The sequence below is a fragment of the Furipterus horrens genome, unplaced genomic scaffold (assembly GCF_987537825.1).
Source record: "Furipterus horrens unplaced genomic scaffold, mFurHor1.1.pri manual_scaffold_2, whole genome shotgun sequence".
Classification (NCBI taxonomy): domain Eukaryota; kingdom Metazoa; phylum Chordata; class Mammalia; order Chiroptera; family Furipteridae; genus Furipterus; species Furipterus horrens.
This window is the reverse complement of record NW_028327172.1, coordinates 183,289,787-183,312,775: the sequence shown is the minus strand read 5'-3', so window position 1 is coordinate 183,312,775 and position 22,989 is coordinate 183,289,787. Positions and strand designations below refer to the sequence as shown.

General features: G+C 41.8%; 1 protein-coding gene across 1 annotated transcript in view; it reads right to left on the bottom strand.

Annotated features, from left to right (window-relative positions):
- IGFBP7 (insulin like growth factor binding protein 7) overlaps positions 1-18,817 on the bottom strand; it is a 78,244-nt gene extending 59,427 nt beyond the window's left edge. The window contains exon 1 of the mRNA XM_090266828.1: positions 18,267-18,817. Within this exon, the coding sequence (XP_090122954.1) occupies positions 18,267-18,741 (475 nt within the window). The 5' untranslated portion in view covers positions 18,742-18,817. The remainder of the gene's footprint in view (positions 1-18,266) is intronic.
- Between the last annotated feature and the right edge of the window lie 4,172 nt (positions 18,818-22,989).

Here is a 22,989-nt window from a genome sequence, read left to right as displayed (position 1 = left end):
AATATTGATGAGAAATGTTTCTTCACCTCTTTGCTCAAGGATTTCCTGAGTCTGAGATAAATGTCATGCTTGCATGAGAAACTTACTATTTCCTGCTTTCTTTGACAGTGTCTGAAGTTAGGCTTCCTAGTTTTATGACACATTCTAATTTCACAGAGATGAAACATACACACACACAAAAATGAAATCTCCCCCAAACTCAATTTCATTCAAATTGATTAAAAATTTAATTTGTTTTTCATAGTTATTTTTATACTCTTCAGTTAAGTGTTATTTTTAGAAAATATATATGAAAGCAGCAATATTTCTGATATTTTAACCTATTTTGCATTTTACTCAGAAAATTTAGGTCATATTGGTTATTTTATTGAGCAAAGCTAATAGAGCCAGGCTGTGTGTGCACTTTGGGAGTTGGACCATCTATAATTAACCAAGTTAATCATGGGCACTTGGAGAATAATTTTATCACAGTATATTAGACAACTGCCATTACCCAAACCTTGAATTTAAGTTATGCTAATTGACTAAAACAACAGAATCTTTAGATTCTCTGGATATTTTTCTTCAAACAAGCACAAAACAAAATAAGCACAAGCATTGCCTTTTCATACATTGGCTATAATCAGAGTAACTGGAGATTGTGAAAATGTAGCATATTAACAATACAGGAAAGTTAATGAAGGAGACACAGATTTAGGAATGGAGACTGAAATCCAAGAATATATATGAAGGACCCATGGACATGGACAATGGTGTGGGGATTGACTATGGAAGTGGGGGGCGGGCTGGGGGGCACAAAACTGGGACAACTGTAATAGAATAAACAATAAAAAAACAAAACAAAACAAGAATTGGAATGAGGCCCTGGTTGGTGTGGCTCAGTTGGTTGGAGTGTCGTCCTGTAGACTGAAGAGTTGTGGGTTCGATCCCCAGTCAGAGTGCATGTGAGATGAGAGATAACCAGTCCATGTTTCTCTCACATCAATGTTTCTCTCTCTGTGTGTGTGTCTCACTTTCTCCCTCTCTTTGGGTGAGGATTGAAAAAAAAAGAATTGAAATAAGGTGTCTTATGTTTAACTGGCTCTGAAACTTAATTTTAGCTTCTTGTGGCTTTAAGTGTGAGCATATGTGTATGTGTGCCTGTGTAGATGGCAGGTCACCTCAGACCTGCTCTAGCTTCACTTGATTCCCATTATTTAGGGCTCTGCTTGGGCACGCAAATGTATTACATCTTGGTTGCTGATTATATAATGTGGGGCTACTACAACACAGCATTCTTGTGAGGATTAAAAAGGTCTTCTACACACGAAAGTATGTGAACATTTTTATAAACTATACTGGGCTATGTTAATTTAAGGCATTGTTGTATTCCTATCTGCAGGTCAAATATGTGAAAAATTCTGCCAGAAAAATCACACGAAGCTTCTTCACTTTATAAACATATCCTTGCCACTGTCTAGTTACTGCATTAGTGGGAATAACTGCCGAACAAAGAACTATTGTTGCTGAATGTGCTGGAGATTAAAGAATCTGAGGAAAAGAGAAACAAGGCTTTGCCAATCTCTTTAAGAACCCAAACACACATGCAGTAAAATGTTGTAAGCAGATTCCTTCCCAATTTTAATAAGTGGAGCAGGCCAGAGGTGCTCCTCAAGAGCTGGAGAATAACACAGTGAGATGAAACCTGTGGTCAAGCCATGGTCTCCATGTTCTGCCCAGAGATGCTGAGAATCAATTGTATGGGTATTCGACTGTAGTCAAGTAAGAGTTGTGAAGGTCATTTTTTTTTCTGTTGTGAAAAAAATACTAAAGACAAACCTCTAAATTTCACAATTTTTTTACTGTTCACATCTCATGTAGGTGGCTGACATTACCGGGTGTATTCAAGCTACTCTATCAGGGATGCCCGTGCATTTTATGAGCTCCAATGCAATGATGTACAAAGGCATATTCTTTCCAGGTCTCTATTATTTTGAAATATTTTATTGGCAAAGTGGACTTTAATAAAAGAAAACCATGCTAGCAAACATATAGCCTTTTTGTTCTTGCTGGAAGAGATGTAGCTGATCTGGAGTACTCCAATGCCTGGCAATCTTGGATGCAAACCAGACAATTGGCAAAGCGCGCGCACATGTGTGTGTATATGTCCAGTCATTACGAATTTTATAAATGGGAACTGGGGTGAAAGCAGTACTCTCAATGGTCTCTATGCCATTGGGGAGGGACAGTCACAAGTATAATCCAAGTCTGAAGATAATTAAAAAATAATTTTAACTGCATATTGGAATGCTTTGCTTTGGCTTTGTGTTTTCTGGAGAACGTGTGCCTGAATTATTTAGAAAAGAGTAATTAAAAAAAATAGAGTCACCAATGTCTACATAAATAAAATTAAAAATATATTCATACTTCTGAATAAGTAATTCCAATTTGGGATCTATTCTAAAAAAATAAGATCTTCATGTCTAAAGATGTGATTTAAAGGTTATTTGTGACAGACAAAAGTCATAGTAAATCATGGTTCATTCAAATGATTATGCAGCATTATAACAATATTTATAAAATATTTTAAATACATAGAAACTGTAAATTAAGAACAAGATGTCTAAAAAGATATGAATAGCACTATCAATTACATGTGCCTAGAAAAACACTAGAATAAAAAATAATAAAATATGGAGGAGGTACAATGAGAATATTAATGATCGCCTTTGATTTCAGTGAGTTCTACAAGTTTCAATGTTTATGCTGTTCTCCAATAACAAAAATATCCTTATTGAAACGGAGGTTAAATTAGCTCATATTCTCACAAAATATATTTCCATATTTGCACGGTAGCTGAAGTTAATTAAGGATAGGTAAACCTAGAATTAAAAACTCATTGTGGTTTGTCCAAACAGCTAGACATATGAAAATGGATCACTAACTGCAAAATAGTATCCTCATTGTCTCAATAGGTGACTATGCCTATTTAAAATTTTGCTTTTACACATTTGCCAGGGAACTAGGATGAGAAAAGCGAATTTACTGCATATTTTTTCCTTAGTGTTTCCCAAGTTAAATACAACCTTTAAGATTCTTTTGGCTCAATATTCTATCCTTACTTCAATTCTGAGCAAACAAAATTCATTCATCTCCACTCCAGATCCCAAGTCTATAATTAAATTATAATGTATTCACAGGTCACAAATGTGAATGTACTTCCATTCATCTTTTCCTTCCAGTAGAAACTGCACAGAAAATATATGCTTCCAATGATTAAAAATAGTTGAGGGATGTACATATGTGGGTGCATTCTTTGCATATATGTATTTTTGTTCATTCGACTTATACAGGGCTCTTTAATTTTAGTTTAATTGACTCTTCTGCCTTCCCATGCTTCAGAAACCACCAGATGGATCACCAGTTTGTAGGCTCCTTAGAGAAGGGGAATAATCTGTCTCAATACTGCAACTTTCCTTATGGCACCAAGCACAGCATTTACAGAAAGTGAGCACTTGACATGAATGACAGGGAATCATAATTTTCCACTTCTAATGATAGTGAGAATGCAGGTAACCTTTGTTGCCTGAGCTACGTGATGGATGAACTTGGAGGAGCCTGGACAGAGACTAGTTGCTAAGCGTAAACCTGGAGAGAGAGAAGAGGCCTGGTTGCAGGCAAAATGAAGGACAGGCTGGCTCTGTGTGAGGGAAGGGCCATGCAGGAGACTCTAGATGGTGGGGAGACTAGAGAGAGAATTGGCAGGGATCCTACTGTTGCCCCTGGGAAACTTAAAAAAATATATACTCTTCTCTCTAACGCCTGTGGAATGGGCATCCTGTTAGCAGGTGGGTACAAGGCAAAGACAGAGGCTCCTCATGGAGAAACTCTACACAGGAATAGTACCTGTGTTTATTAAATTGGATCAAGAGTCCAAAATTGATCTACTAAGCATCCACTCTGTGTCCAGAACTATGGAGAATGCTTTGGGGCTTTCAAAGAAAGCATGTTCCCCATCCTCAGAAATCCTGGTAGTTCCCTAGTGCTTGTCATTGATCTGACCATTTCCAACACAATTGATCCTCATTATTCACAGATTCCATATTTGAAAATCCATCTACTTGGTAAAATGTATTTGTAACCTCTAAATAAAACCATTCTTGGACATGCTCAGAGTGGCAAAAAGTTTGACGTCGCAGCTGAGAGACAAAACAGCACTCTGCCCTCTTGTTTCAGCTTTCATACTGTAAACAAGTGTCCCTTTCACAACCTACCTAATACCACATATTTTTGCATTTATGTGTTGTCTGTTGGTGATCTTGCTGTTTAAAATGGTCCTCAAGTGTAGCATGGAAGTGCAGTCTAGTGTTTCTAAAAAAAAAAGGCTATGATGCTTGGGCATTATTTAGAGGCTGTTGGCTTTGATTCTTTTCTGGAGTGGGGGGCCTATAAGCTGAACAGAGCCACCTCCCCTTATTAGAGATCCCAGAGTGGGTGACCAAGAGAGAGGAGGGCTTCCACCAGGTTCCCCTTTCCAATGGGGGCACATTGTAATCTGCTTTTTTTGGGGGGGGGTTGCCAAATTACTTTATTTGGGGGAGTGGTACAAATGAAAGACATAAGTAGATGATTTGGTACAAGTTATAGAAAAGATAAAGGTAACTCCAACATGCACGTACTACCCTGGTGAGCAGGGAGGTGCCCCGTAGCTGTGGGCAGCCAGCCTAAGCCTTAGCTCTCTTCACTGTCTCCCAGAGTGTGTTTGTCAAAGAGACACTCTGCCATGCCTGTCTCAGGGGCCCCCAACCTACACAAATTGGTTACGTGGTCACCCAAGTCTTTGATGTATTTTACCTGCTCATTCAAGTAATTAAGTCTCAACGCAGTTACACAAATGAGGGTCATTTTTTTCAGTGGCAAGTTTGTGCAAATGCAGTAGTGACGGATTCACACCTTTTCCAAGTGTAATACACATTCCATTGCATTCAGCCCATTCTTCTAGTCATCACAGTCTGGTTTCTTGATATCCTGAAGGAAGATTTGGCCACCTCATTGGTTCCGCAGCTTCATCAGTTTCTCAGCATGCTCCTTCTCCTCATGAAATTGGTGAAGAAAATACATGGCAAGGTTCTTCAAAGCCACATCATTGTGGTCAGAATAGTAAGACATGGGCAGGTAGACTTAGGAAGCATAGAACTTCAGGTTGATGGCGACCTCTGAGTCCCAGTGGCAGTTCTGGTGCACCTGCGAGGTAGATGTGATGGTCATGATAGGTGGCTGAGGAGGGGCGACTTCGTGGTGCTGGAGTGGTGGTAGGGGCCTTGGGGTGGTTCCAGGGCACTGTGAGGAGGTGGCAGAAGGATGGTTCTGGGTGGCTGGCTGGGATGGGGGTCAAGTGCCAGGTTCCGTTCAAGCACTGTTGAAGCAGGAAACCATGGCGATTCTTGGTGAAGACTCTGTAATCCATTCTTATTTATTCACATATTCAAAAAATATGTATTGAGTATCCACTACATCCCAAGGACTATTTAGACCCTGGATATTCAACAATGAACAAAAAAGATAAGAGCATTGGGTTCATGGAACTTACATTCTCATAACATAACCGAAAGATTAGATTGTTGTGACTTTAGGTAAATAATTTTCTTAAATTATTGTGGTACTCAAACTTTCATTAATATCAGCAATACTGATGGATGTAGATAATGGCAGTGAAATAGCCAAGAGGATAGGAAGCAGCCAAACCAATATGCTGCTTGCACTGTACCAAGTGATCATGCTTTCCAGAGTTTCCACTTCCTATGGTGTATTAGAGACATTCTCAAAAATTATCTCACTGTAAAACACTAGATGCGGATAAACTAAGCAAAAATTGGCCCATCATTATAATAATTATCCCAAGGAAAAGACGCAGCTCCAAAGTCACTTGAAGTATTTTTAGAGCGATGTTCTGAACTTGGACTGGACATTAAATCATCTGGGAAGCTTCTAAAAGTCCTGCTGTCCAGGTCACAAGCAAACCAGTAAAGTCAGAATCTTGGAGTAGTACTCAGGCATCAGAACTTTGAAAAACTCCCTGGGGAATTCTGATGTCCAGCCAAGGCCAAGAATCTCTGCTTTAGAAGGTGATAAGAGAACATAATGCATAGAGAGTTGGTAGTCCCAATATTCTGTCAGTTTCAGTCAAAATTACTGATCCTGGTAGATCTTAAAAGTTATTCAGATTCTTAAATCTCCTCTGCATGGTTTTCATTATTTCTACTCTCCTCCTTATGCCGGGGGTGGATGTTAAGATGCTGAGAACCAACCTTAGGTGGTACCTTCCTGAGTCTAAATATGCCCATTTATAGTTAAACATTTTGATTTTTTAAATGAGTTCCTGCTAAGCTGAGGATACATGTGAAAGCCAAAGAAGAGATATAAGTTGCAGCAAAGAGTTTTATTATTTGCACCAATAAGTCTCTAAAAGTCAAGGATACTATCTGGTTTGTACCTAATGGACACTAATCATACTCTCTCTACCAAACTCTGTGATTTCGGTTCATATTGCTATTTGAAGCCAATGTATCCAACTTTTTTTTTTTAATGAACCAACAAAACACCAAAATATTTATTACATATGTAGGGAAGAAAGAGACCAATAATTACTGAATTTGAGTATCCTTTGAATCCAATATATACCTAAAAGGTACCGTTAGGAAATTGTGTGTTTTCTCTGAACTTCAAGATGGAAATATTCCATGCTGCAAAGCCTGCACCCAGTATGATTCCCATGTGACTATCTGTGTTTGGACCCTGGGGTCTCTCCGAGATGGAACAGGACTCCTTTTTCTAGAATCCTTGAAGAGCAAGAACAAGAGCTAGGTGAAAGTTTCTAGGAATCTGTTATAAGAACATTATCCTGCCACTTTGTTTGCATAGATCTAAATACAGGTTTCAGATCTAACTCAGAGATACATAAGGCAGTATTATGTTTGAATTGGTCAAAGTAGGACATCAACATATCACAATCAAGGCTCTTACAAATGAATTCACACCAGGGTTTATAATGCTAATCATGATAAAAATGAAAAGGAAACAGCATTTGCTGAGACTTTACTATTTGCTAGATAACAATGTTTTTCATGCTATGGGGTTGTGGCTGTCTCCGCCACCCCCTGGACTGGAAGAGGGGCCGTAAGATTTTGGGCTGATGAGTCGAGTAGATTAAGATCCTAAGACATTTGTAAAAACTTAATCCCAAAGTAGCATCAGGAAAGAAGAAACAACCATTTCCTGGATGACGTGAACTGCTCTGGCTGCCTCTTAGGGGTGGCATGCCAAGTTTGGGGGGAATGCCAGAGGTCTTGGCTCTTGAGTCCAAGGATAAAATGGGGGATGTGGACTGAGCAGAGCTCACCATTTATCAAGTTCCTGGCCAAACCCTGTAACAGAAAGGGTTCAGGGTAGAAAAGAAAAACACATTTGTGTTCACTTAGACAGGAAAAAGGGGCAGCATGCAATGATAGGGTAGGCAGAGCAGGTGAAAAGCAAGAGGCCTCAGATGAGGCAGAAATGAGGCAGGGGGCCGATACATTTTCCACATCATAACTGGGGTCCTGAACAGCCTGCTCCTACCCTGACAGTTATCTTCTAGTGAACCAAAGGCTCCGTGGTGCAGAAAGAGACTCGCTGGATCAGTTTCTCCCTCCTGCCTTGCAGCTCTCATCTGAGACACGCCTGAGTGGAGAGCAGCCTCTGGCTCTGCAGCCCTGGCCTGTCAAAACTCAGCAGCATCTTGATCTCTGCCCCAGCCTGCCCTCTCCAGCTAGGCTGAGCATCTCTAATAAGCAGCCTCGCTGCATGGAGCCCCTCAACCAGCCTTCTCTAACTCAGAGCGGCACTGTTGCCTAAGCATTTCATTTTCTATCACATGCTCTATGGCTTCCTGAGGTTGGGGAGTGGGTGCGGAGGGTTGCAATGTAATTGCTGCAGCTGCTATTGAAATTCACTTTTGGATTTCTGTTCCCTGCAAGCTCTGAAAGCTCCCAGGGAGGAAGAGCAGGCTTTGCATCCTGCAGGCTCCGGATACTCCTGACAAATTCCTAAAGCCTCATTGCTGTGTGGTCTCTTTCAAAGCCTCTTGAATGTTCCAGGAGATCTATTTCTTGATAAAAATTTCTCCCTGGGTTGGGGTCAGGCTGGAGGGAGCAGAACAGATGTTAGATCTAAAGTTTTCCCAATTCAGCCACTTGACCACTGCGCCACTTGCTCAGGGAAAAAGAGGAGCCTCCAGAGAAAATGCTGGAGACATCCGTTCTTCAACAAAAACAACATGAAAGAACAGGGTGATTGGAGGCAGCTGCATTGCTGCCTGTGAGAATATTAAAATGCTCTCCCCCCTCCCCTCAGAAAGTCCAAATGGATTAGGCTTGAGTGCTCTAACTTTTACATGGATTTTCCTTCTGGAAGTTGTCACCTGACAAAAAATATGCTTCCGTTCCTAAAAATACAAATTCCCTCAAGAGAGTAGTAGCCCTATAGTGAACCACAGCTTAGATGTGGAGTAACCGTTCTTACCCTGGCTGGGAGAATTGATGGTAGAGTGGTGCTTCAGACAGGGCTCAGTCAGCACGCAGGGCTAAAGCCTCTCGTGGAAATGAACACTTGAGCATGTTGATGGTTTCTTAGTGACTTTTCTCCTCCTTTACCCTACTCAGAGTTACCAGAAAGGCCTGGCAAGTGATCAAACACCACACACTAACGTTAAGCCCCAAGAAACCCTGCTTGGGAAAATATTCATGCCTACTGCCTCCAACACTTGGCCCTTCAAGAGCCTGCTGGCTGCTGATGAGGTAACTGGTCCTTAGATTTCCAATCTGGCCCTGGAGGGACTGAAGCAAGACTGGGCTTAGGAATCTGTACAAAGGTCCCCTCAGAGACAGTCGTTCACTTAAGAATACCATCTCTTCCAGAAGGTGATATGACATTTATTATGGGGTGTACCGCATTACCACAAAAAACAATTAAACTATGAGATAAACTTTGTTATATAGAATTTCCATTTTATGCTAATTGAAAGAGCTTTCTTAAAGCTAATTAGACAGGAATGTATCATATACCCCTCTTATCAATTCTTTTTGATGAAAAGAATATACAAGCAACATAAATTCATTAAGGTCTTCCTAAGATTTTTCACACCCAAGAGTTTGACTGCTATGAATCACTTAATTTGTTTTATTTATTGACTGACTTTAGAGAGAGAGAGAAAAACCATTCATTTGTTGTTCCACCTTTTTATGCATTCATTAGTTGCTTTTTGTGTGTGCCCAACTGGGGATTAAACCTGCAACCTTGCCATATCTGGATGATGTTCTAACCAACTGAGCCAGGGCTACTTTTGTTTTAAACTGCTTATTTTCAAACAGTTTTAGGTTTACAGACAAGAAAGACAGTACAGAGAGGCAGTGCTGGTCTACATGCCATGCTTTGAACAGCAAGACTGTAGCAGAACATCTAGATTCACGTACCAGAACTGCTATTGACTTGGCTATGTGATAGTTGATCTTTGGTTTCCTTATTTGGAAACTGAGACAGTAATATCCCTTGCTTTCCAAAATTGTTTTAAAAAATGAGCAAACATCCACAGAAGCCCCAAGTAAAGTACCACAAACCTCAGTCATCCTTACCACCAACTACAAAGCACTACATGAAATTCTTACCCCAAAGGAGTTGACAGTGCAGTCAATAATGATTCTTTATATTTATTTGGTACTGCACTGTTTACACCGTGATTTCATATTTGTCTTATAATGTAACCTTTGCACTAATCCTGTGAAGCAGGCAGGCTAATCTACCTTAAGGATAATATAATACATATTATCTTTAAGTTTTGAGGGTGTTGCTTTCTCATAGTGGTAAACTCTACTTTAAACATGGCGGCTTGTGCTTAGCCTTGTCAACACGCTTACTATAAGGAAGAAACTTCACACCAAATGAATGGAGCTTTGTCATCATGGGGTTACTAGGTCTGTTTTACCTGGTTTGAACCTTGCTTGCTTTTCAGACACAAGATTTCTCTGCAACACTGGCCTGCTTTTGGGCCCAGCTGATTCATGGGCAGCTCCTCTCTCAGTAACCTAATGCCTGGGAGAGGCCTTGAGGGGGTGGGGTTATTGTTAGCTCCAGCTGTTTCTAATTAATCCCACCAGATCATTTATCATTCACTCAACTATTTAACACATCAATTTTAAGTAAAAAAAAAAAAAACCATTTTCTCCCCTCACTATCAACCATGGCTTTCTTCTCCCAACCTCTTCACTTTCTCTTAGAGGCTTCGTCAGGGTGATGGGGGGCTGTTGGGGTGATGTTCTTGATCAACCTGGGAAATCCATATAGAACAGGCTTGGGGAAGCTTTCCTTTTACATTCCTAGTCCTTCCCACCCTTCTATGCCCTCATAAAAAGGATTCACTGGGAAATCTTTAAAATTGCCTAAAACAAGCAGACTCATTAATTTATGTACTTCTAAGTCTTCTTCCGTCTCAAAGCTGTCTAAGAATGCCACTCCTAGATCTAAATCACAAGAAAGATTATACTCACATACTCTCTGGCCTAAAAGTCCTTTTGATACTAATACGGGTTCCCTTTCAAGAACTGCTAAGAATAAGATGTTATTTGTCTTACTATTAAAAACACAGATGAGGTCAGATCATTTGGGGAGTATTTTGAGGTTAAAGGAAGCACCATAATCTCATCCACTGCGGGGGAGGAATTGAGAACAAGGGAAGGTCGGCTGGCCTTGGACTCTACCCAAGGGAGTTTTGTCACTAAAACATCCAAAAGAGACATATAAGGCAGTTTCTTCCAGAAGGCAAGTCTTCCGTAAACCCTGAGGGCTGGCTCTAGGGACAGGATGGAAACCGTATTTAAGGATGATAATAAATGCCTGCTCAGCTTAATCATCTCTTATCTAGACTATAAAATATCTTAACAGTGATAACATCCTCTCCCAGCTTCCCCTCCTCACTTAGGTTACCTTTCAGCTCTCCAGCAGAGAATCTGCAGAACAGAATTCTCCTGACTCCAAAGAGCATGTAACAGGATTCAACAGTTTTTACCTGCAAGTTCTTCCTGGTGTGTAATCTAACTGTACTTTGTGGTGTGGACCCTGAGAAAGAAAATACCTACTAAGAAGGGCTCTCAGTGGCTTAACTGGACTCAAACCATCTAGCACCTAATAAAGTTTCCTTATTCACCACACCCCAAATTGGGGATTCCTATTGGCATTGAATTGGTGCCAATGACCATTGGTTGAGAGGGGCTATTTAATTCTAGGCCTTTTAATTCCATCTCCTGAAGAATTGTAGAAAACTAGGTCAGGTACCTTGCATTTTGTAACTAATTTCCAAACCATGAAGAAACATTGATTTGTTCTTTGGATTACTTCTCTTGAAAAGAATCTTAAATCTTTTAGAGCCTTCTTCAAGGCTGTCTATTTTCTTTAATTATTTTTCAGAAAAAATATAACAAATATTTAACAAAATGTTATTTTCCCTAATAATTCAAAAACTTCTACAAATAACTATGAAAAATACAAATAACACACAGAGAAAAGTGGCAAGGCATACATCGTCAATTTACAGAAGACATACAAGATGTTCAACCTCACTTGAGAACAGAAATGGCAAACTAAAAAGAGAGATACTGCTTCTCAGCTTGGTAAGAAATAAAGAGATTGATAATACCCATGTCAGCAAGGGTGTGGGAAAAAGAATACTCACATATGCAGTTGGAGGGACTATAAACCTTTTAGGTAGGTAACTGGCCTATAACATTTAAAATGTGAATAACCTTTATTCCATCAATTCTACTGATAGTAAACACTACTGTAAATTCATAAAAATGCATGTGTAGAATGCACATTAAAAAACTAAGTTGTGAATAAATGTGTGGCAATATATAAATATGTTATGCCTTTGCTACATATGTTATATACACATGCAAAGATGTGTTTATATGTGAATAGGAAAAGGTCTGGAAGTTTACATAACAGTTAATGGTATCAATTCCTGAAAGCAGTATTGGAGAACAAGGCTGCCTATTTCTAAACTTTCTTGAAGTTTTCAAATCTTTCCTAAGATGTAATGATTAAAACTGGGTAAAGTGATAAGAAAGAACCAGTGATTCACTCAGCTTTCTAGAAGTTTCTGTGCTCAAGAAGGGCAACTGAGGCCAGAAAAAAAATTTAAAGCATTTCTATGGCACTGGGGGTAGATTCTTTAGGATGTGACTTTTTCTGTTTCTGATCTGAAAGCAGAGAGAGAGGGGAACAAAGATTATAGGGGGGAAAGCCTCCTGAAATGAAGTGAGCAAGCCGCTGTAATTTGGGAGCAGGGCGGCTAATGAGAAAGCAATGTCAGGGTGCTTTGTGAGGAGTCATTTAGTTAAGACAAAAGCATGGTACAGACTTTTCACGTGCAAGTAACAGCTTGCTATGGCAGGTTAGGACCCCTGATTCCACAATGCTTCTAAGATTTGAGAGAGAAACTAAAGGTCCTGTGAAGAAGCAGTTAGGCATCTCTTGCCAGGATTACTGTAATAGCTTCCTAAAGGGAGTCCCTGACCAGTCTTGCCCCTTCCAAGCCATCCTTCTAAGGGCAAACAACAGATTTTTTTTTAAAGCACAAATCCAATTACATCGCTCAATGGCTCCACTGCTCTTGTGAGAGTGTCTGAACTCCTTAATGGGCCATGAGGCCCTCGATCACTAAGCTCTGTTAAGTGTCCAGCTGCCACCTTGGCTCTCCCTCACTGTGAGGAGCCCCATGGAACCACGTGCTATTCTTCCTCTCACTTCCTTCTAACTCCACGCTTCATGCTAGCTCTTCTCCAGCCAAGTCCTTCTCCTCCCTGTCCCAGTCAGGACATGACTCTTCTAGGAAGTCATTTGTAGCTCTTCATAAATCTGGATTAAATGGGCTCCCTGTCTGTCTTTGTGGCATGACAGTGGCAGTTTAGCAAAGTGCTGCACTGATTTGCACTGCCTCCCCCCAACCCTTTGCCACATGGTATGCCAGACATTAACCCTTTCATTCAATTTTGGAGCACTCTGTTCAACTTTCAATGAGCGCTACCATTCTGATGCTAGTTGCATGTGCGTTTTATGTCACCAAGCAATTCTTCAACACCACCTGGGTGTCTTCCAACTCAATAAAATTCTGACACTATCTATCTTGGTAGAGCATCAGATCACACAAGTTAGGGCTCAGTCCAAAAAGACTGCCCCACCTCCCACTTCATATGCCAATCACAAGTTCAGCTTGTCACCTGTGCTTCTGACTGGTTATAGATTGGAGGTTCTGACACCCCTTCCCTGGTTCCATTAGTTTGCTAGAGCGGCTCAAAGGAATCCAGAACATTTTACATACTTATTAGTTACCAGTTTATTACAGAAGGATATAACTCAGGCACAGCCAGATGGAAGAGATGCATAGGGCGAGGTATGAAGGAAGGACACAGCGTTTCCATGTTCACTGTGCAAGCCACTCCTCCAGCACCGCCACGACCCAGAAGTCCTCAAAGACCATCCTTCAGGCTTTTATGGAGGCTTCATTACACAGGAATGACTGATTACATCATTGAATCATTCAATCGCTGGTGACTGAATACAAACTCCAGCCCCTCTTCCTCCCAGGAGGTTGAAGAGGTGGGACTGAAAGTTCAAACCCACTAATCCCATGGTTGGCTGCACTGGCAATGGGTCCCTGCCCTTAGGTGACTTAGGGGCTTTCTGAAAGTCACACTGTTAACTTAAGGAAAGACACCTTGTTGCTCTCTGCACTTGGACGATCCCAAAGGTTTGAGGAGCTATATGGAATGAAGATCAAATATATACATTTCTTATTATAAATCACAATATCACAAGTTCACACATTCATTGAAAAACAGTAATAAAACATGGGCATTTAAGTGATATGTTTTCAACATATACATGAGCATAAAATGAGCTTCTTAAAGAATGATAGTTTAAAACCCATCAAAATGAGTTTCTAAGAATAAAAATATTCACTGAAGCTTTTTCCATTTACAGAACAGTTTCAACAGTTTCTGTTGCTCTGAACCTAATTTTAACCAGCAATGGGATGCAGAAATGTTGAGATTTGTTGGTGGGAGGAAAGAGAGTAACCACTTAATGTTAGAGTTCAGGATAGCAGAGGATGGGAATATGAGTCAATGTCAAATGCATTCCCTGGCCTGGACTTCAAGAAAGCAGAAGCTACAAGGAGAAGAGAGGGCAGACAGGCAAGTGAGTCCATTGCCTGCATTTCCAAGTAGGAAGACACTTTCTTAAGAGAGTCTTTTGTTTAATCAACAAATATTTACGAAGTATCCAACTATTAGCCAGCCCGTGTTTATAAAGAATTACAAGATGGAGCCCTTCTTTTAGGATGCTCCTAGTCCAGTGGGGAGACAGAAATTCAGAGTGCCTTGGAGGCTGTGGGGAGGTGCTATGCTAACCAGCAGAACTTGTTTTCCCTTCAGAAGCTCTGCTGCCTTTGCTGAAATCCTCACATGGGTCCTCTGTATGGCTCAGCCCATTTAGTACTGGTCATCCATCTCTAGTCTCTATCCCATTTTCCTGTTGTATATTCTTCACAGCACATATAACTATGTGAAAATATCTGTTTAGTTATTTCTGTGTAAAGCTTACAGTAAATACCATAGAAGGGGGATCCATCTTGTCTATCTTATTCAAGGCTGAGACTACAACAGTACATAATTGGAAAATTCATATACAGTATTCATTCATTCATTCAACATATATTTAAAGCATCTACTAGTACTAGGCACTAATCTAGGCCCTTGGGGATCAACCAGGGAGCACAAATTCCCTTCCCTCATGGACTTTACTTGAAGGTCAAATGATAACAACAGTGAATATTCATTGAGGGCTTTCTATGAATAATCTTCACAACATTGGCTCTTCACAACAACTCCATGATAGGTATGATTGTAGTCCTTATATTACAGGTGAGAAAACCCAGACCCAGAGAGGTCAAGAAACTTGCTCAAGGCTAAGTAAATGGCCAAGTAAAGATTCACACTCAGGGAGTCTGGTTCTAGAGCTTGGTGTCTTAACTATCCTGCCAGAATACCCCTTGCTTATATATACACAGTATGTATGCAATAAACATTATTGAGAAAATGGCTGAAGAGCCGAAGGACAAGGACATCACTGGGGAGTTGTCCAGGTGGGACAGTCAAGGAGCTTCACAGAGGAAGTGATACCTGCTGATCCTTGAAAGCGAAGAGTTCAAAGCGTGGAAAGGTAAGTGAGGGTAAGAGTGCCAGTATGATCACAAACAGCAGCAAACAGCAAACACTGTGGCCGGACTATAAAGGAGTTGGAGAGAAGAGGCCCAAATAACAGAAGAGTTACTGTGAAGAGCCTTGTATGTCCTGCTAGGTAGTTTGAACGTGGTCCTAAAGGTACTAACAAAGGAGACCCTTAAGAATGAATTCTGATTCCATGTAAAAATTAATTCTGGGGTTGGGGGGATATGGGACCCAAAGGGAATAAGGTGGCTGAAATGGGATTACCAAGAAGCTCAGTTTCAAAAGGCCATGCATAAGAAGTGTAACTAAGAACTGGAATAAAGGAGCACCACATTCTCTTCCAACTGTGACATTTTATTATACATCTCTCCTTCCCTGTATTAACTTTTCATTAAGCTGAATTGTCAAATCCCCTCTTCCAGCTACTCATGACTTCAGGGACCTCAGTAAGATTTAATGGCATTAAATTCATGATGACAGTTCTAAGATGTCTGATTATTAGCTCATTACCTTGCAAACAGATTTTTCAGAAGATGGCTTTGCCTCTTATCACAGAGGTCCAGAAAACAAGCAGACCAAGATCTTTCTCCTGAGGGTGGGTAAGTGGTGATCTCATAAAATAAGGGGAAGATTTGGGACTGTTCCCATAGGCTCCAGTGAAAACACTCAGGAAGCTGAGTTTGCAACCTGTATGAATACTTTCTTAATCGGCAACAACAGTTCTATTTTGTACATCCCTTGTTCTATAGCACTTTGCATAGTGCCGACACACTTTAGATGCTCAATTAAGTGTAGGTTACATGAGACCAACAGAAAATAACATAGACTGAACCAAGCCATTGTTGCTCAGTCCTACAATGTCCCCTTCCTCTCAATAAACAAGAAACATAGCTCACGTTTTTTCTGAGGGTAGAAATGTCTGGAGGAACCTAGAAAATGCATTTCTTATTCTTTGCAAAGTCCCAATAGTAAATGGCACAGAAGTAAATGGCATTATATTGCGTTTGCTTCTCCAAGTGTCAAAACACATTCAGGAATCAGAGCAATGTATTAGAAAACGTTGTTTTGCCCTAATTGTGACTGCTGTGCAAAAGCACTGTGGTGCACCTCACATTCTTTTCTGTGCTCTCTGGAATTCTCCTATCAATGGTCCCAGCACTAGACTCCAGCTCTACATTTAGGATGGGAAGCAATCACTAATTTATGTCTAGGTTTCCAGTTTTAAGTGCTATTTCTCTTAACATTTTCCAAAACATAAAGAAAAACCAGGTCTGTATCCTCATGGAATTTGCAGTCCAGAAAGACACCCAGAAGCTGGGTGTACATGGTAATGGGGTCATAAGACCACAGGTATTCTTCATTTTATTGTACTTCTCTTTAATGCATTTCATAAGTATTGCTTTTTTTTAAAAACAAACTGAAGGCAAGGCCCTCTACCTAAAAAAGTGATTATGACTCTGTTTCAGTGGTTTGGAACCTAACTGCTTTATCTCTGAGATATGCTTGTAGTTCCATGTAATTATCCGTCTCAGCTACTGGATACAGTGGATACTAAAACAATCACCAAACTAACGTTCTGTCCTGATAAGGCAAGTACCAGTGACCTGGAAAGACTATGCGAAAAAAATGCCCCTTGGAATGTTTAAGAAAATCTCAATATTTGAAATGAATTCTTAAGCTATGCACATTTCTCTTTCATGATATGACTGATAAATTAGATCCAAAGGAAAAAATGACTGTTTCCGTTGGAAAAGTATGTGAATTACTTGGGGCTGTGACTTTCTAAGTTTCAGGTGATAATACTATAGTTACCAGTAAGTTATGTGATTTAAGGTTTTCAACTGTGAACTCTGAAATTAGTAACATATGACTTGTTAGCATAGAAATTCTGGGAAAAGCTGTAAAGATGAATTATTTGGAAAGCTTGGTGAAAGTCTGAGCTGTTAAAGAGGCAACTGCTTCTGTCATTTCAGAACTGCCTCGCTCCCCTTTTCTGCTTTGGCTGGGATGAGGAGACAGACTGCCAAGGTTGGATTTCTAACCTTCCTTTGAAACTACTGCCTATGGAAAATGTTATTTCAGGCGTTAGAGTCAAATCTGTTTTTTTTTTCCAAGTCAGGATTCTACTGATTTTCCACTTTGATTTACGGCAAGATTGAACTTGTTTGGAATAAAATAAACCATTAAAAAACAACCTCAAAGCCATTCCTGCTGAACAGTGCATCCTGAGGACAAATTTTACAAAAAAGAAACAAGAAAGAAAAACAAAATGTTCATAAGGTTTATAACATAAACTACATTATAAAGACATTTGTCAGAGTCTGTACTTTCTCCGACAAATATTTAGCTAGATTACTGTTTAAGAATTTGTAATTTCCAATAAGTAAATTATTTTTCTATGTATTAAGAAACCATGAAATCCTGGTTTTAACTTTAACCATCTAGCCAATTATAGGTGAGACAAACTCTCTCTGGAAGTCCTTACTTCGCCTTTCATGGTCAAACTCCTTTCCCCTATTTCTTGACTTCACCTTTATCTATACACCCAAGCCAAGAAAAAATGATGACAACATGACTTCTCTGCTTTCCCAAAAGAATGGAGGCGCTTTTGCAATCGACTTGCCAGCTGTTAGCCTCAGTTGGGTGAGCTTTTGGGATGTGGTAGTCTGAGATATCACAGAATCTTTTCTCTATATATTCGCTGGCCTCGCAAGTCCTCACTTTTCTGGCGCACACAGCAAATTCCCAAAATAGGACCAAGAAAAAGAGAGAAGGGAGGCGTCACGCATCTCTGTCGGCATCCCCATAGCTGCCAGCTCCTCCCCGGGATGCCCAACCGAGGAGTCGGGGGAAGCAGCGCAGGGGCGCACCGGCCGAGGTCTCCCTGTCGGTCCGACCCGCCAGGGGGCGCCCGGCTGTCCAGTGCGAGGACTCGGGGGTGGGGTCGGAGAGGAAAGCGCTCGTGCCCACCTTGTTCGCAGGTGCCCTTGCTGACCTGGGTAATGGCCTTCTCCCCCTGGCTCTCGGCCCTCAGGCTGGCGGCGCGCAGCTGGCACCCGCTGGGGTAGGTTTTGCCGTCGCTGCCGCACACTGGGTAGCGGTTCTTGCACATGCACACGCCGCTCACCCCTGCGCCACCGGCTGCTGCCCCGGCTTTACCCTTCCGTCTCTTGCGGCTCTTCACGCACTCCATGCCCGGCGCACAGTACCCCCTGCCGGCGCCGCCGCCCCCGCACGGCTCGCCCTCGCCACGGGCACACATCGGGCAGCAGCCGCAAGCATCGCGGGTCTCGCCCAGCCTACAGCCCCGTGGGGGCAGGGGCGGGCAGGAGGCCGGCTCGCAGGGACCGCAGACATCGGAAGAGGAGGAAGAGGAGAGGGGCAGGAGCAGGAGCAGCAGCCCAGCGGTGCCGAAGAGCAGGGTGCTTAGCGGCGGCCGCTCCATGGTGGGGCGCAGTGGCGGCGGCAGAGGCAGCACAAGTGAGAAGGGACCTGCTGGCTCTGGTCTTAAATGCGGCGCCCCACCCGGCTGGGCCCGCGGGAACCACTCCCCGGGGCGGGAGAGCGCGCCTGCCCCGCCCGGGACCTCGGGGCTCCAGCGCGCTCCTGCTGGCGGGCAAGGGTGGGGCATCTGCGCGGGCCCAGGGCTCAGGCCTGCTGAGCTCCTCTTGGGCCTCAGAGCGCACCCCGCCGGCTCCTGCTTAGCCTCCTGCCCCTGCTGTGCCCCAGTCCCTCATAGATCGCCTCCCTCACCCTCTGGATTCTCATCTTTCCCAGTCCAGATATTTGTACTTCTTAACAACAACGACTTTTTAGTAACTTCTCTGTGGGCCCAAGAAACCTGAGTACTCATTATCCTGTGGTTCCTTTTACAACCCCACGTGGGGATTTTGAGTCCCTGTGGGGCATAGGCCCCATGTGGTCTTGGGTGCCAGGCTAAAAGGGATAAGTCGTTGCCAACCACTACTCTATTTGGAACCTCATGACTGCCTCCTCCCCGTCTGCTTTCTTATGCCAAGTCAAGTGTTAGGTGTGAGCACTGGAATCCATCACGTGAGAGGTGTGCCATTGTTTTAAGTTCCTACGAAATTGTGTTGGATCTCCATTAGACCTCTCCGCGGAACTGAGCTGGGGGTGCCAGTGACGACCTAAAGCACCCCTAGTTTTCACTATCAATCCTGTGAGGTTTTTGATCTAAACGACTGAAAATTCCTCTGATCTTTCTGTAAAGAACTCTACAAACTCAACTTGAAAGCCTCTTTTTCCAAGAAATCCATCCTTCAAACTCCTCTTATCCAGAATTTAAGTTGCTTCTATTTTTTAATTGAACATAAAACACTGCAGTTTGCATGATTCTGTATGTCATATTTTAGTTCTTTTTTCTTAGCATAAGTCTAAGGATTTATAGAATTTTGAGCTAACTCTGACTATGTGGTTCACAATGTCATGAGCAATATATAGATGTCATTCTCAAGAGAGTCTCAGATTATTATTGTAAACTTTTTAAAAAATTAAATAATCACAACATTGAAGGAGTAAAAAAAAAAAGAAAGAAAGAAAAAAACCAAGCACCCGCCTATTCAGAAAACCCGGTACTGCTTTTTGGTCTCTTCTTAACATGTTCTAGAAAAGTGGTATTTTTAAAAAATGGTCATGTTAACATGACAATGGTTTAAAAAACAATGAAAAGTTCTTTAGAACAGAGTTTTTCTAAATATTTTTGCCTTTGTCCCACAGTAAGAGATACACTTTATAGTTCCAAGTTGAAACAAATGCAGAGTGTACTGTGGTATTTCCTATTCTATTTTAATTTTATTAATTTTCTGGTCAAAGTCCACTAAATTGATTTCATGACCTACTAGGTTACCCAGCAATCAACGGTTAGACAAAGATCCCAATGCAAGTAGTTAGTGTACCTGAGAGGCCAGGTCAGGACACACTAGTTTGCAGTGGTGGTGGTGGTGGGGAGTAAGGTAGGGAGTGAGCAGGAAGGGAAGACAGTCAATAAAGATGCTTATCAAGTCAGGGTGAGCTCTGCTGCCAGACAAGACCTCAGGCTCTACAAATTGAGTGTGTGTGTGTGTGTGTGTGTGTGTGTGTAAGTAGAGGGGGATAGGAGCACTGTTGGCACTGCCCCACTACTAACTGCTCCCCACACTGTTTTTAAATGCTGAATGGAAGCCAACGATAAGAACACAAGCAGGTGGGACAATAAAGTCCCTTTGGGGGCCTCACTGGGCAGCAAGCAGAAGAGTAAGCTGTGTCCTCATCACTGAAGGGGACACCTGGGTTGTGTGATAGTGCCAACTTGGAGGACTTGAAAATAGGAAGAGATCACCTTCCTTCTAGGAAAGGAGTTCTTTGATAAGTTCTTTCTTCTGGGAAAGAAGACATTGTCACCCACTCAGCTGCAGTTCTAGTAACATGAAGATCCTGGATATGGAGACAGGATTATGTCGTCTGCAAATAAAATTTTATTTCTTCCTGTTTAATCTAGATGGCCTTTATTTCTTTTTCTTCCCTAATTGCCCTGGTTAGAACCTCCAGTATAATGTGGAATAGAAGTGGCAAGAGTGGGCGTCCTTGTCTAATTCCCAACCTTAGAGGGAAAGCTTTCAATCTTGCACCATTAAGCATGATGTTACCTGTGGGTTCTTTAGAAATGGGCTTATGAGGTTGAGGAAATGCCTTTTTATCCCCAGTTAGTTAAGTCCTTTTATCATGAAAAAGTGTTGAATTTTGTCAAATGCCGCCCCCCGCTTTTGCGTCTATTAAGATGATGTGCTTTGTTCTACTGTATAGGGAATTATAGTAATTTACTTTTAAATGTTAAGCCAAACTTGTATTCTTGGGATAAACCACACTTGGTCATGATGTATAATCCTTTTTAAAAATATATTTCTGGATTTGATTTGCTAATATTTTGTTGAGGACTTTTGCATCTATATTCAAAGGAGATATTGGACTGGAGTTTTCTTGTGACACCTTTGGTTTTTGGTATCAGGATCATAGTGTCCTCATATAATGAGTTAGGAAGTATTCCCTCATTTTGTTTTATGGGGGAAGAGTTTGTAAAGAATTGGCATTAATTCTTCTTTTAATGTTTAGTAGACTTCACCAGTGAAGCCTTCTGGACCTAGGTTTTTCTTCACGGGAAGTGTTTTGGCGATGACTTGAATCTTACAACTTGTTATAGGTCTTCATGTATTAACTTGCTAGGAATGCATAATGAAAAAAGCACAGATTGGGTGACTTACATCGCAGATATTTATTTTCTCACAATTCTGCAGGCTGCAAGTGCAAAATCTAAGAGCCAGCCAAGTTGATTTCCTCTGATGGCCATAAAGGCAAGATCCTCTTCCCAGTTCAGGCACGGTACCACCACAAAATACTAAGCACCCCTCTCTCTCACTAAACAAGGCTGCCACCTTACCAATCATAGCTTTATATTGCTTGAGTCTGCCTTTACTACATATAAGATTTATTGAAATAATTGAAGGGTTAACTCCTAAGACTTCTGCCTGAAAGCTTGCAAGGCAGACCTTCCGGCCCAGGTGTCCTGTGACTCAGCCCAGAGCTCTGCAAGGCAGATCTTGTTTATGGCAACTGAAGTCTCAAGGTCCTGAGGAGAAAAGAAGTCGGAGAGCTGTGTCTCCTTTCCCATAACGATAACGTCTTATGTGAAACATACCCTTTAGATTTATAGCCTTGTTTTATTGTCATAATAGAAACAACAGATGTGTTTCAAATACTCTTATGTTTGCTCTCACATCCTTGAGAAAATGTATACTGAATACATGAAGATTCTTTGATTCTATTATTAGTCACTTCATTTACCTAATAAAAGGAGCTGTTGGGCTGCTAGTCTTCTCTGACAGCCTGAGCGAGCTTCAGCCCTCTGTCCATTGATGGCCACCCATTCTGCTTGCTGAGATTATCTCTGCGTCTCCGTTCCCAGAGTACAGCAACAATAGTCATAGAATTGTCTCCACTCAGAGTGAGCTCCTGCTTCTTTAGACCTTCCCCCAAATTACTCAATCAAAGTCAAAACCCCAGACTTACAGCCAAGAAAGAGGCCTAGACAGACACGGTGCATCTCCTTCCACAACTAAGAAGAAATACAACTACCTCAAAACTAGAGACAACCAAAAGTTCCAGAAAATTGAGCTGCATGTAAGTCCAACAAACAAAGATATAAAGACGAAATACTCATCCAGACAGGTAGGAGGGGTGGAGCCAGGGCCGAGGGGATGTGATGTGGTGGTGGCAGCAGCAGCAGTGGCAGACCAGCAGAAAGCACAGCCACACGTTTTAAAAAGTAGGGAGGGGCCCCTGGGGAGCACTCCCAGCACCAGACCAGACTGCACAGCTCACTGTTCCAGCGCTGGGGAAAATAAGGCCTCATTGCTTCTGGCTGTTTAAACAAGTAGGGGTTGGGGGAGGGGAGGAAGAAGCTGCTGGCCTCTCAGCAGAGTCTGCTTGTATAAAGGGCCCCCATGGTCCTAGAACATCTGCAGACCCACCTACTCTGGGAACAATGGCCAGGACAATAGGTAGAGGGGCACCAGTCAAATACAGAAAGTGGGAGAAGTGCCTGGAAAAGGCACAAGTGCTGAGCAAGTGGCATTGTTCCCTCTCGGACCCCTCCCCCACATACAGGACCACAATGTAGTGAAACAGGTCAACCTCCTAA